General features: G+C 36.8%; 2 protein-coding genes across 2 annotated transcripts in view; one reads left to right on the plus strand and one right to left on the minus strand.

The window, feature by feature from the left end:
• The window catches only part of LOC112519140, a 4,009-nt gene extending 1,060 nt beyond the window's left edge, over window positions 1-2,949 (plus strand). The window contains exon 3 of the mRNA XM_025127125.1: window positions 28-2,949. Within this exon, the coding sequence (XP_024982893.1) occupies window positions 28-2,781 (2,754 nt within the window). The 3' untranslated portion in view covers window positions 2,782-2,949. The remainder of the gene's footprint in view (window positions 1-27) is intronic.
• Window positions 2,950-4,852: 1,903 nt separating this feature from the next.
• On the minus strand, window positions 4,853-9,863 carry LOC112520325 (putative cyclin-D6-1). The gene is made up of 6 exons (XM_025128670.1): window positions 9,681-9,863; window positions 9,265-9,345; window positions 9,086-9,184; window positions 8,787-8,988; window positions 6,451-6,581; window positions 4,853-5,265 (listed from the first exon to the last, which is right to left on the minus strand). The coding sequence occupies exons 1-6, from the start codon at window positions 9,831-9,833 to the stop codon at window positions 5,089-5,091; spliced, it is 843 nt and encodes a 280-aa protein (XP_024984438.1). The 5' UTR covers window positions 9,834-9,863; the 3' UTR covers window positions 4,853-5,088.
• Between the last annotated feature and the right edge of the window lie 2,574 nt (window positions 9,864-12,437).

Here is a 12,437-nt window from a genome sequence, read left to right on the forward strand (position 1 = left end):
AACGCTCCTGAAATTTCCACCACTCAGATCCCTGATTCAGATGCAAATAAGCCAGCCACTGTGATATCCACCAATGACCTTGGGAGTTCTTCCCAACCACAGGTCCAACCCACGAACGCTCCTGAAATTTCTACCACTCAGATCCCTGATTCAGATGCAAATAAGCAAGCCACTGAGATATCCACCAATGACCTTGGGAGTTCTTCCCTACCACAGGTCCAACCCACGAACGCTCCTGAAACTTCCACCACTCAGATGCCGGATTCAGATGCCAATAACCATGCCACCACAATCCCTGCCCATGACCCTGGGACTTCATCATCAACTGAGGGCCAACCAACGGTCGCCCCTGAAACTTCCACCCCTCAGATCCCTGATTTGGATGCCAACAGGCATGACCCTGGGAATTCTTCACCACCAGAAACCACCCATGAAGGTTCCACCACAGAGGTGGCAGCCTCTAACCAAGAATCTACCTCAATTACTCAAACTAATCCTCCAGCAGCCAGTACTGACAACAACACAGCCTCTGGCCCTAAGATTTCCTCACCTGAAATACAACAGGCCACAGATCCACCTACCGGAATTGCCTCCACTGACTTACCTGGCCCCTCCCCCGAGCAGAAGCCCAAAAAGGAGATCACCCCAAGTGACTCCGCCCCTGAGCAGGAGCGAAAGCATCTTACGAACTTGATAGATCAAGAACTCAAATTTGTGGATAAGTTTTGTCCAAAACTTGGCATACACGAAGAGCATATAAAGAAAGAAGCCAAAGAGGCTGCAAACAAGTTCAGAAAGTTAAAAGGTGAACCTTGTGAATTGAAGGAACTCAAAGATCTGAAGAAGATTGTCACCAAATTAAAGCTTCAGATCCCTGCAAAATACAGGACATATGACGAAATCGACCAACAAGAGAAAAAACAATTTGATATGGATAACAGAGGCGTCATTTCCTCTAAGTTGCAGAAAAAGATGCCTCAGTTGCATAACCAACTGTTTAGTGAGAGCCCTTTCTGTAAAAATATACAGAAACGTTATAATGACCTCAGGCGCGAATTAAAGCTTTGCTTGCTATGTTTCTCGGTGTTTCCGGAAAATGCAATTATAAGTAGAAGGTTAATGGTTTACTGGTGGATAGGAGAAGGTCTTGTCCGTCTGGACGATGATGTAGGATTTGAAAAAACCATAGAGGACTGTGCAAATTGTTATTTTGAAGAGCTTATGGAGAAAGACTTCATTGAGCCGGAATCAAAAAGGCATGGTCGTAATGTGGCCACCTGCAAAATGCACCCGATGGTCCGTGCTGCGCTGGTTATGATCGCAGACAGGGTTAAGTTCTTCGATTTTGATGAGTATGGTAACCCAAAAGATTTCGGAAAATTCGATGAAATTGAAAGCCCAGAAGATGTGCCTCTGATCTATCCCCTTGGTGAACCAAGAGAGTTCTTTGATTTCTACAACGAACAAGATGAAGAAACTGATGAAACCATTAAGTTTCATGATTCCGATGGGAATCCAATTCCATTCGCTCCACGTCATCCGGACGACATTCTACACCCTGTTGACCGCAATGGAAAGCCGATAGTTTCTGAGAAAAAGTTCTACTTTTACGAGAAAAAGAAAATCACCACGAATTCGTATAAGGTGTGTTTGATGGGTAGCGGGCTATCGAAAGGTATTCCATGGGAGAAGCTTCATATGTTGTTCAATGTTAAGGATGATATTCTAGAATTTAAGCCGGAATGGTTTCTGAGGATGGAAAATGTTAACGTGGTCTTCCTTGGAAGATGGCAGAGCTCGGCTGCTCACCATATTGAGGTCGAAGAATTCAAGTTCGAAGAAAGTTTGGAGCATATGAACCACGTTCGGTTCTTTAGCCTTCAAGGAGTTTCGAGGATTTCTAAACTTCCAAGATCCATCTCAAAGCTCGAAAGCCTTGTGATTCTTGACCTCCGAGCTTGCCATAATCTTGAGGTAATTCCTAGAACCATCGGTTTACTAAAATGTTTAACACATTTAGATATAGCCGAATGTTACCTGTTAGAACACATGCCGAAAGAAATTTCATCTCTAGAATCCTTAGAAGTCCTTAAAGGGTTTGTAGTCGTCGAAGCCGCAGGAAGACGCATATGTACGCTTAATGATTTGCGAAAACTAGGAAATTTGCGAAAACTTAGCATGTACACTCATATGAAAGACTTCCCACAAGAATCACATCTAGATGCCTTGCAAAAATTCGAAAGGCTTCGAAAACTAACCATCTTGTGGGGTGGGCACGAATCAAAGCCCAAAACCGATAAGTTGAAACAAGATTCTGGGTGTCAAAGTAATCTAGCATCGAAAATGATGAAACTGATTCCAAGAAAACAGTGGGTTAAAGGGTCCATGAGACGAATGAATGCGTTCAATAATTCGACATTGGGTTCACGGCTAGAAAAACTAGACCTCAAGTGTTTCCCGGACCATGTTACGCCAAACTGGCTAACCCCAGGTAGTCTCAAGGGTCTAAAGAAACTGTACATCCGAGGTGGACAATTCTCCGATTTGGGTCAGTATCAGGACATTGACGATTTAGGAACTTCACCGATTCCGCCTAAGGAGACGTGGAACGTGGAGGTATTGCGATTGAAGTATTTGGATGAATTGAAGATGGATTGGAGAGAGTTGCAGACACTGTTTCCAAAAATGAATTCTTTGGAGAAAGTGAAGTGTCCACGGCTCACGCTTTTCCCGTGCAACGAGCACGGAGTTTGGACTAAGAAGCGAACGACCACCCGTTAAATAGTAGACGGAGTTGTCGGTTCGTGATGCGGTTTGATTCGTATGATTTCGTTGGCACGTCGAAAAAATAAAGTAAATAGGATTGGAACTCATGATTCTTGGAACATGTATTATTGAAGATGTATGTTTGATGTTGTTGTTGTTGATATACACCATTGTTGCATGTAATTTGTGGTTTTAAGGGTGTCACCAAGACTTCTCGTTCATAAGTTGGAGGTTTTCACAAAAACAATCGTTTTTATTTTCTCACGTAAACCATCGCTAGCTGAACGTTTGCGCATCCGTCTGCTAGTTCAACTTCATATTTATCTTCAAACACACAAATTGGGCATATGCTCAACATTTTCATGAAACAATTAGAAAGTTGGTTATATTTTCACATTTGTCTTGAATCAGATCATACGTTCAGACAGAGTCTATCGAGGAACTACCAAAAAAGCTCGGGCCTAGTAAGCCTAAATCCCGATACGAGTCAAGCTCAAAGCCCGACTAGGCCAGAATTTTTGGGGCAAGTCCAAGCTAGGCCCAGCCTGAAAAAGCCCATCATGGAAAATCCTTGAAAAACATAAGCCAAAAAAAGTATGGGCCGAAAATTTTTGACCGTCTCCTTTTTCAACCCTAAAGCCTAAATCGAGACTAAAAAAGGCTTGGCCTTTTTTTGTTCACTGAAAACGGGTTTGGAAGGTCTAGGACTTTTACATCTCTAGTTCAAGGTGGGTGATCAGAGATGTCCTTAGGGGAGGGTGGGTCCGGAACACGCCGAGGACCAGAATTTCCTAGTAAATAAAGAGACACGATTTTTTTAATATATGATAGGACCTCAAAAAATTAGTATTATATTAAGGGCCCAAACATGTAATTATTAATTATATTGAAGAAGAAAATACGTAAAAGGTTTATTGGTCATTCATTGTATACTATTGTTTATTGTTTATTTGTTTATCTAGTACTAAAGTGCAAAGCTACTTGCCGATAAAACCTTGATATATTATTCATCATTCATCTCCCACCGACTCTTTTGATTTTCTAATCAGCATGACTTCTATTGTTTTTTATTAACCTGGATATCCAACCCGCTATGCGAGCCGACTAATCTCAGGACAACCACCTGCTTTGCATATAACCTGAAGTCACCGCATTTGAACCTACGTGGCCACAAGGGGATTTTTATTCTTCATTGGATTTGAATCTGAGACCTCCTGGTACTTTTGACCTTTGAAGCCAAGCTTAAACCAACCAGACACCGCCCTTGTGGTTATGACTTCTATTTTTGTATTAGAATAAAGTGGATTTATTGTCATTAATTAAGAAAACTTCTATAAGAAACTACCAATCATATAACAAATACAATTTATGATATTCTTTGAACTCTAAATAAGCAAACAAGTTCAAAACTACTTGAAGTTATAACTATCATTTTGAACATACATCCAAACCACAAGGGTGGTATCTGATTGGTTTGAGCTTGAGCTTTAAAGATCAAATATATCTGGAGGTCACAGGTTCAAATCCAATGAGGCATAAAAACCCCCCTTTGTGGCCACAAGGTACAAATATGGTGACTTCAGGCTACTCGCAAATACTCGAACAACGGTTTTTAATGAATTATTAGTATTTATTGAATTCAATTTTATTTATGGTGATAAAAACAACATATTGAAGATTTTTTTTTTCTATATATTAAGGGCTTTTTTAGATCTTTGCCTAGGGCCTATAAATATCAGGAACGGACTTGTAGGTGATCATCAAAAATCTAACCGATCGACATCCTATCAAGTTTCATGTGAGACCATCGATACAAATAAACGCAAACGTTAAGGTCGGGCTACGTTGAGTATACTTTAGAGGGGTATTTTGGAAAAGGACTTAAAAGTTGATAATATTTTTCAAAAAATGTGAACATGGAACTTGTTTTCAACAAATACAATTTATGATATTCTTTGAACTCTAAATAAGCAAACAAGTTCAAAACTAATTGGAAGTTATAACTATCATTTTGAACATATATCCAAACCACAAGGGTGGTACCTGATTGGTTTGAGCTTGAGCTCTAAAGGTCAAAAGTGTCTGGAGGTCTCAGAATGAGGAATAAAAATCCCCTTGTGGCCACAAATGTTCAAATATGATGACTTCAGGCTACCTGCTTTGCAGGTGGTCAAAACAGGTGGTCGCTGTGGGATTAATCGGCTCGCATAGCTAAGCTAATAATATAATCTAACACTAAGGTGACTCAAGATGCTATATTTTATGGTCGATTCACCCTCGGCATACAAAGCGAAAATTGTATCCGTATAAACGCCATCAATTTCAACAATTTTCAAATTGTGAAAATGGGATGATGTGTCGGTCATTCAATCTCCTCCGTTTCATGCTTGTATTGTTTTCGCTTTCGCTGCTTCTACATTGGTGGTCAACGACACTAGTCGACTCTTTTATATTCGATGCCATGTTCCGCATTACACCTAAGCATTCTTCCAAGCTTTCCTATAGTCGAGAACAAACATGAATCAGAATGTAGTACCGTACAAGTAGTAATGCAAGAATGTAGGTGTCAAAGATTCGTATCAGCTAAACTTGGACCATTTCTTCTCAATATACGTTGGAACTTTTTTTCTATTAACCTGGATATCCAACCCGCTATGCGAGCCGACTAATCTCAGGGCGAACACTTGCTTTGCAGATAGCCCGGAGTCACCGCATTTGAACCTCCGTGGCCACAAGGGGATTTTTATTCCTCCTTGGATTTGAACCTAGGATCTCCTGGTATGTTTGACCTTTGGAGCCAAGCTCAAACCAATCAGGCACCACCCTTATGGTTATACGTTGGAACTTTCATTTTTCTCCTTAAGGGATATTTTTCAAAAGTAATTAAATGGGGTTCCAACATATTCTCACATGATATAAGAGCAAAGATCTATCCCATAGACTTGACACTATGTGGCAATTTGTTCTCGTCTAGCCCCCCTTCTCGATACTCTGGACAATATATCTTTCTAGGCTCCGTTGGGGGCGTGTTATAATCCCACATCGGCTAGATTTGAACCATTTATGCTTAATATATATTGGAATCTCCACTCTCTCGTTAAGGACTTCTTTTTAGAGAGTAAAGTGTTTGAGATTGCTTATTTGAAACAACTTATGTATTTCTACAAAAGCACTTGTCAACTTATTATTAGTCAGAAGAGTTTAACTTCTTCAAAAACTTCTTATTACCGGTTTGGCACCGGCATAAGTTGTTTATCCAAACGCTCAAAAGTGCTTGTTACCGGTGCTACACCGGAATAAGTCAATAAGTTGTTTTTATAAGCAATCTCATACACCGTCTAGCCGTTTACCAAACACTTACCCATTAAGTGCTTACCGGTAAAATTTAACACTATTATTTACTTATCGGGTAAGATTTTAGTCCACCAAAACGACATCGTATGCAATAATTTACCCGGTAAGCGCTTACCGTGGTAAAAATCGTCGCCCTCACTTACTGGGTAAGACTTTTGGTTCTTTCGCTCTAACTGGGTAAGATTCTTGGTAAGCGCTTACCCGGGTAAGCGTTTGGTAAACGGCCCCTAAATCTCCCGTAATCGGAAGTAAATCTTGGGGTAGATCAACTGGTTGGACCTTACGATTATTAAAAAGAGTGGGAATTGAAATGCATATATAGTTGCTTACTTTGTTTAGATATTTACATGAGGAAATTGCAGCTCTGAACTGAGAATGTTGAAGGGGAATCAGATGTTGAGATGCATGAAGAAGAGCAGATGCTGCAATCACTGATGGTCTAAATTCCAAATACTTGATTCCTGTTACAGAAACATAGAACCAAGGTCATGAATCAACCCTACCTAGGGATACAAGGGTCCAATTCTAGAAAGTTTTATTGTCTGTATCATTCCAAAGAAAATAATTGTTGTACAGATTTGTATTCTTCTGACTTCAGTTTTACTAAAGGAATTTACTCTTTGTTTCCCCAAATTTTTGCTATAAATATGACCAAAATTGTCCCTCTAGTATCTCCAATTTAGATCAAATTTACCTCTCAATTTTTTTTTAATTAATATGGATATCCAACCCACTTTGTGAGCCGACTAATCCTAAGGCAACCACCTGCTTTGCACGTAGCCCGGAGTCACCGCATTTGAACCTCCATGGCCACAAGGGGATTTTTGTTCCTCCTTGGATTTGAACCTGTGCTGGCACTTTTGACCTTTGAAGCCAAGCTCAAACCAATCAGGCAACACCCTTGTGGTTCCTCTCTCAAATTTTATTATCTCTTCTATGTAAACCTGCGTCATTCATTTTATTTAATCTATCTTTTTATTCCCTCTACGGTAGATGCGGAAGCATCTGATTGATTAGCAGACAGACATAGAAGCGATAGGGAAATTTGGGACAAATACGGTCAACATTGTATGTTACGGATATCCTGTGACTTACTATTTGCTAGTTTTGTTTGACTTCTCTTTTTCGTCACACTTTTTTCCAAATTAAGGTCTTAATCGTTCTATCTTTTTGGGTAGAGGACATATATGCATATATTTTATCCCTTCTAGACCTTACATTGGTATAGAATGTACAGTACTCATTTAGTTTTTGCTATCCTTGAACATCTGATAAGAAAATTTGATAAGAGGACAGAGATATTTATATAATTATACATGTTGAGTTGTATATGTGCACCACTAAGGGGCTGTTTATGAAACGCTTATTAAGTAAGTGTTTATCAAGTCACGTTATCTTATCGGATGAACAAGACAATGACTGATAATTTTATCCGGTAAGAACAATGACAAGGACCGAAGATCTTACCCAGTAAAAGAGGGTGATGACTCTTACCTGGTTAGCAATTACCGGGTAAATAATTGCATATGATACCATTTTAATGAACTAAAATCTTACCTCGTAAGGTAAGTGATAGTATTGAATCTTACCGGTAAGCTTTTACTGGGTAAATGTTTGGATAAACAGCCCATTTCAAGCCATTGAAGCATACATATCTTGGTTTTAAAGTCACTGAAGTGTACAAATGCACAAATAGCATGGTTTTGAAAACGTTGATGCATTAAAGATGACACAGATATTTTACTTTTATGCATAAAATCTATTAAACTTTGATGATTTTTTAAATGGCATGTCCTAAATTACCAATAATTAGTTAACCGCAATTATATCAATTACATTATTTAGTACTTAATCATTTGAAAACTCCATATATTTTGATAATCGTAACTTCTATCTTAATGTATTGTTTCATATGATTTTTTCTCATCTAAGGCTAGCATTTAATGTATTGATGAACATATATTTGTTTCACAATGTGTTTGCTTCATATGTATACAGTTCACAATCTGAAATTCTTTTACATGTAAATTTTATTTCACAAACAGACTAAAAATGTTCATATTATGAAATAAGCACATGTGAAAAAACACAATATAAAACAAATATATGTTAATCGATATTTTAAATCCTAGTCTTTAATGGAAAAAAAATCATATGAAATAACACATAATGCATCAGTTTTCAAGGTTATCACAATTTCACGAGTTCTCAAAACAAGTCCCACCCACATTATTTTATCCAATTTTTACCCTGGTGAGGTAACAAAAATGGTTAAAACTTGGAACATATGACTGTTTATGTTAGTAATGAGATAAATCTTGAAAAAGAATTATAATATATAATTGATATATGGTATTGATAATCCAAAATATGATGGATTAAGATATGGAAGTGAAAGGCAACAAACCACACTCAGGGAGTTGAAACTTTTGTGGTTTGCCCACTGATGGACACTTGGTGAGTCTGCAACAATGCACAATTATGGGTTTTGGACCTATGCTTTTGTATTACTACTATCCCGATAAATGCTAAGCGGATAAGATTTTTGGTCTTTATCATGTTGTGAAAATGACACGTGAAAGTGACACCCTTACCGTGTAAGGTGAGGGTTTGGTAATCAGCCCTGACTAATTTGTGCATAAATGATGATGATTAGATGGTATTACCGTAAGAAGATTTCAATATGATCTGTGAAGCTCGATCTTTGATTGCTTGTGATAAACATGGATCTTCAAGCTCAAACAACGAAAGGAAGTAATAGAGGAATGAAAATGGCGTAATTGATCGCATTCGCCATTTCAGAGACGTGAGAATAAGAACCTCCATTCGACTAATGGATTTTGCATCATAAATCGAGCATTTGTATCCCTATTTCCATCAACATTGCAAATTTAATTAGAAAAAAAACTCCTCGATTTCAATCAACACACATTTACAGACGAAATGATTCCAGAAATTGACTCACCTGTAAATCTGGTATGGCTAAATCAGAATTCTTCATTTTTACAGAAAGAGAAAGGCATGAAATCGCTACAAGCCCGACGATCCAAGGCTTCTCTTGATTCTGCAACAATGATGTACAATAAAAACACAATTTAACTTCGTCTCTTCCAAAAACACAATTTAAAAGCACGCAGTTCTTACCACAAGTTTTTGAGCAGAAATGAATCGATCCATATAATTAACAGCAAGGTAGGTCACGAACGGATCCAAATCTTCGGAAAACTGCAGATTACAACCAAAAAAATAACGAATTAAAACAAGAAATCGAACACGAAGCAGCAAATTATACTGGAAAAACTCAATAATTTCTGCGATTGAGTTAGAAATAGGAAACTGAAAACTGCAGAAAGTTCACAAAATATTGAACGAATCAAAACCAGAAAACGAACACGAAGCAGTAAAAACTCGCTAATTTCTGCGATTGAGTTTGAACTAGAAAAATGAGAAGTGCAGATTGTAACAAAATATAATTAACGAATCAAAACCAGAAAACGAACACGAAACAGCAAATTACACAGTAAAAAAAACTCAAATAATATGTGCGATTGAGTTGGAACCTTGGATATGACCATCAATGCTTCTTGGCGAAAATTGGCGGGAAAATCGTGAAGAACGAAAACAGATTCATCGGCAAACAGAGATGGAAGTATGTCGGATTGATGTTCTTTGAAGCTCGTTAATGGAATCTCAAGATCAAAGAAGAAATCCATTAGTTTTTAAGTGAATATATCTTAACTTCTGACAGCCATTGAATTAAACTTGGTTTCTGAATTCAGAAAAACAGAAGTGGGTGTGCAGTCATTTCTTCGAAAGAAAGTCTTTAACTTGTTCTACCAGCTGTTGCATCTATTTATACCCATCCATATCTACCCCACAGGGTAAACTCAAACACTTGTACCTTGTGCATTATCACTTGTACATCCCTACAATGAGGTGAATGGTGCACTTTTTTTATTAACCCGACATCCAACTCGTTATACGAACCGACTAATCTCAGGACGACCACCTACTTTACAGATAGCCCAGAGTCACCACATTTGAACCTCTGTAGCCACAAAGGGATTTTTATTCCTTCTTAGATTTGAACCTGACACCTCCTGGTATTTTTGATCTTTGGAGTCAAAGCTCAAACCAATCAGGCACCACCCTTATGGTTTGAATGGTGCACCTTGGCACCAAAATAAACACCAAATATGATGACCACAATAAGACATTCTAAAAAGACATCAGAATTTAAGGTTTGAAGATTATTTTATGGGAAAGCGGTGAATACAAGACTGTAGCTGTTTGAAAACCCAGATATCATTATTTCAGTATAAATGTACTCCATCACTGGTAAAAAGTTTGAAGTTTTATAGGTGGTTGAAGGCAAATCACCTACAAATTTGGTGATTCATCAGTCTAAATAGTCACGAAAATCTTCAGTAGCCTTAGAGGTACTTGAATTAGCAAACAATGGATAGGAACCCTGATGCTTAACTTTAATTTATCAGTTAAACAAGCCCTCCAGCATTTCCAGCAAACTCTCTAAAATTGAGATGTAAACCACTTTTTTCACTTCAAGAGATTATGTGTTATAGAGAAAAAGTACGAAAAAGATACTGAAATAATCCAAATTTAGAGAAAACCCTAAAATTAAATGCTCAAAATAGAGAAATGGTTTTTCTATTATTTTCACAAACAATAAAGTTAAGTGTGTTAACCACAAGGGTGGTGCCTGATTGGTTTGAGCTTGGCTCCAAAGATAAAAAGTACCGGGAGGTCCCAAATTCAAATCCAATGAGTAATAAAAATCCCATTGTGGTCATGGAGATTCAAATGCGATGACTTTGGACTATCTGCAAAGCAGGTGGTCACCCTGGAATTAGTCGGCTCGTATAACGGGTTGGATATCCAGATTAATAAAAAAAAAGTTAAGTGTATTATTATTAGAGTAAATTACATTCTTGGTCCTTGTGGTTTATGTGTTTTAACACTTTATGTTCCTATTTTAAAATATCTATGGATTACATCCTTTTAGTTTGCAATTTATAACGCGTTGGGTCCCTATCACTAACTTCGTCTAAAAAACTTTATTAACTCGGTAAGTTTAGAGGGGTATTTTAGTCATTTAATTTATTATTTTATTTTCTATTAAAACCATAGGGACCAATAACGTAATATACTCTATTTTTTATATTAAAATCACAGGGACTAAGAATGTAATTTACTCTATCATATACACATCGAGGTCGTCATCTTCCCCCACCCTATTTTATGTCGTCTTCAACGCCCCCTTCTAGTCATTGGCAAACTCTATAAGTAGTATCGCACTCCCATCACACTTTATCTCCTCCATTTACATACCTCCTTCACTGACGACACCACCACCCATCTCTCCTGGTCATCGTCGATCCTCCTCGTGACACCGACTTTCGGATCTAAGAACAGAGGCTCTTTTGATTCGAAAACCTATGACTCACTTTCAATAAATACCAACTACATAAAATATTTGAATTTATGTTTGAAAGTTACAACATGGAAAAATAAGTATATAGACTAATCAATTATAATGTATTAACAAAAGTTATATATATATATATATATATATATATATATATATGGGATATTTTTTAAGAACCTATAAAATTATGATAACTTTAAAAACTTATGTATCATGTGTTATTTAATAAGATTTTTTTTTCATCTAAGACTATGATTTAGAATATTAATTAACATATATTGGTTTCACAATGTGTTTGTTTCGCATGTGCTCGGTTCACAATGTGAACTTTTTTAACATGTTTATGAAACACAAAAATACACGTAAAAAAGTTTCACATTGTGAAACGAATACATATAAAACAAACAAACTATGAAAACAAATATAAGTTAATAGTATGACTAGATATAAAAAAATAACACATGATGCACAAGTTCTCTAGGTTACTACAATTTAATGAGTTCTCAAATTATAAGCCCATATATATATATACACATCAATCGTCATTAACATATATTTTTACTATATCATTCATCATAAATATACATAATATTCATATACATTGACATGTATATGCATTTTTTTAGTATTAATACATCAGTATAAGATTCATCATGAATATACATTTTCATTATAGCATTCATCATAAATATACATATTATTTATCATGAACATTTATGTATGATCACATGTATACAACAACTCTCTAGTATTCATATTATGATATTTATCATAGATATTAATTTTTCCCATAATATTTGTCATGCATACATATATATATATATTATTCATCATGAATATACTATAGTTTCAACTCTACATACTCTAGTTT

Source organism: Cynara cardunculus (genome assembly GCF_001531365.2).
Source record: "Cynara cardunculus var. scolymus isolate 2C chromosome LG 10, CcrdV1, whole genome shotgun sequence".
In the NCBI taxonomy this organism is placed as follows: domain Eukaryota; kingdom Viridiplantae; phylum Streptophyta; class Magnoliopsida; order Asterales; family Asteraceae; genus Cynara; species Cynara cardunculus.

Excerpts from the sequence above, each read along its gene's own strand:
- LOC112520325 (XM_025128670.1), bottom strand. The coding sequence starts at position 9,833 with ATGGATTTCTTCTTTGATCTTGAGATTCCATTAACGAGCTTCAAAGAA. Across the intron at positions 9,185-9,264 it reads TTTCTGCTCAAAAACTTGTG|AATCAAGAGAAGCCTTGGAT; the intron begins GTAAGAACTGCG and ends TCATTGTTGCAG. Across the intron at positions 8,989-9,085 it reads TAGCCATACCAGATTTACAG|GGATACAAATGCTCGATTTA; the intron begins GTGAGTCAATTT and ends TGATGGAAATAG.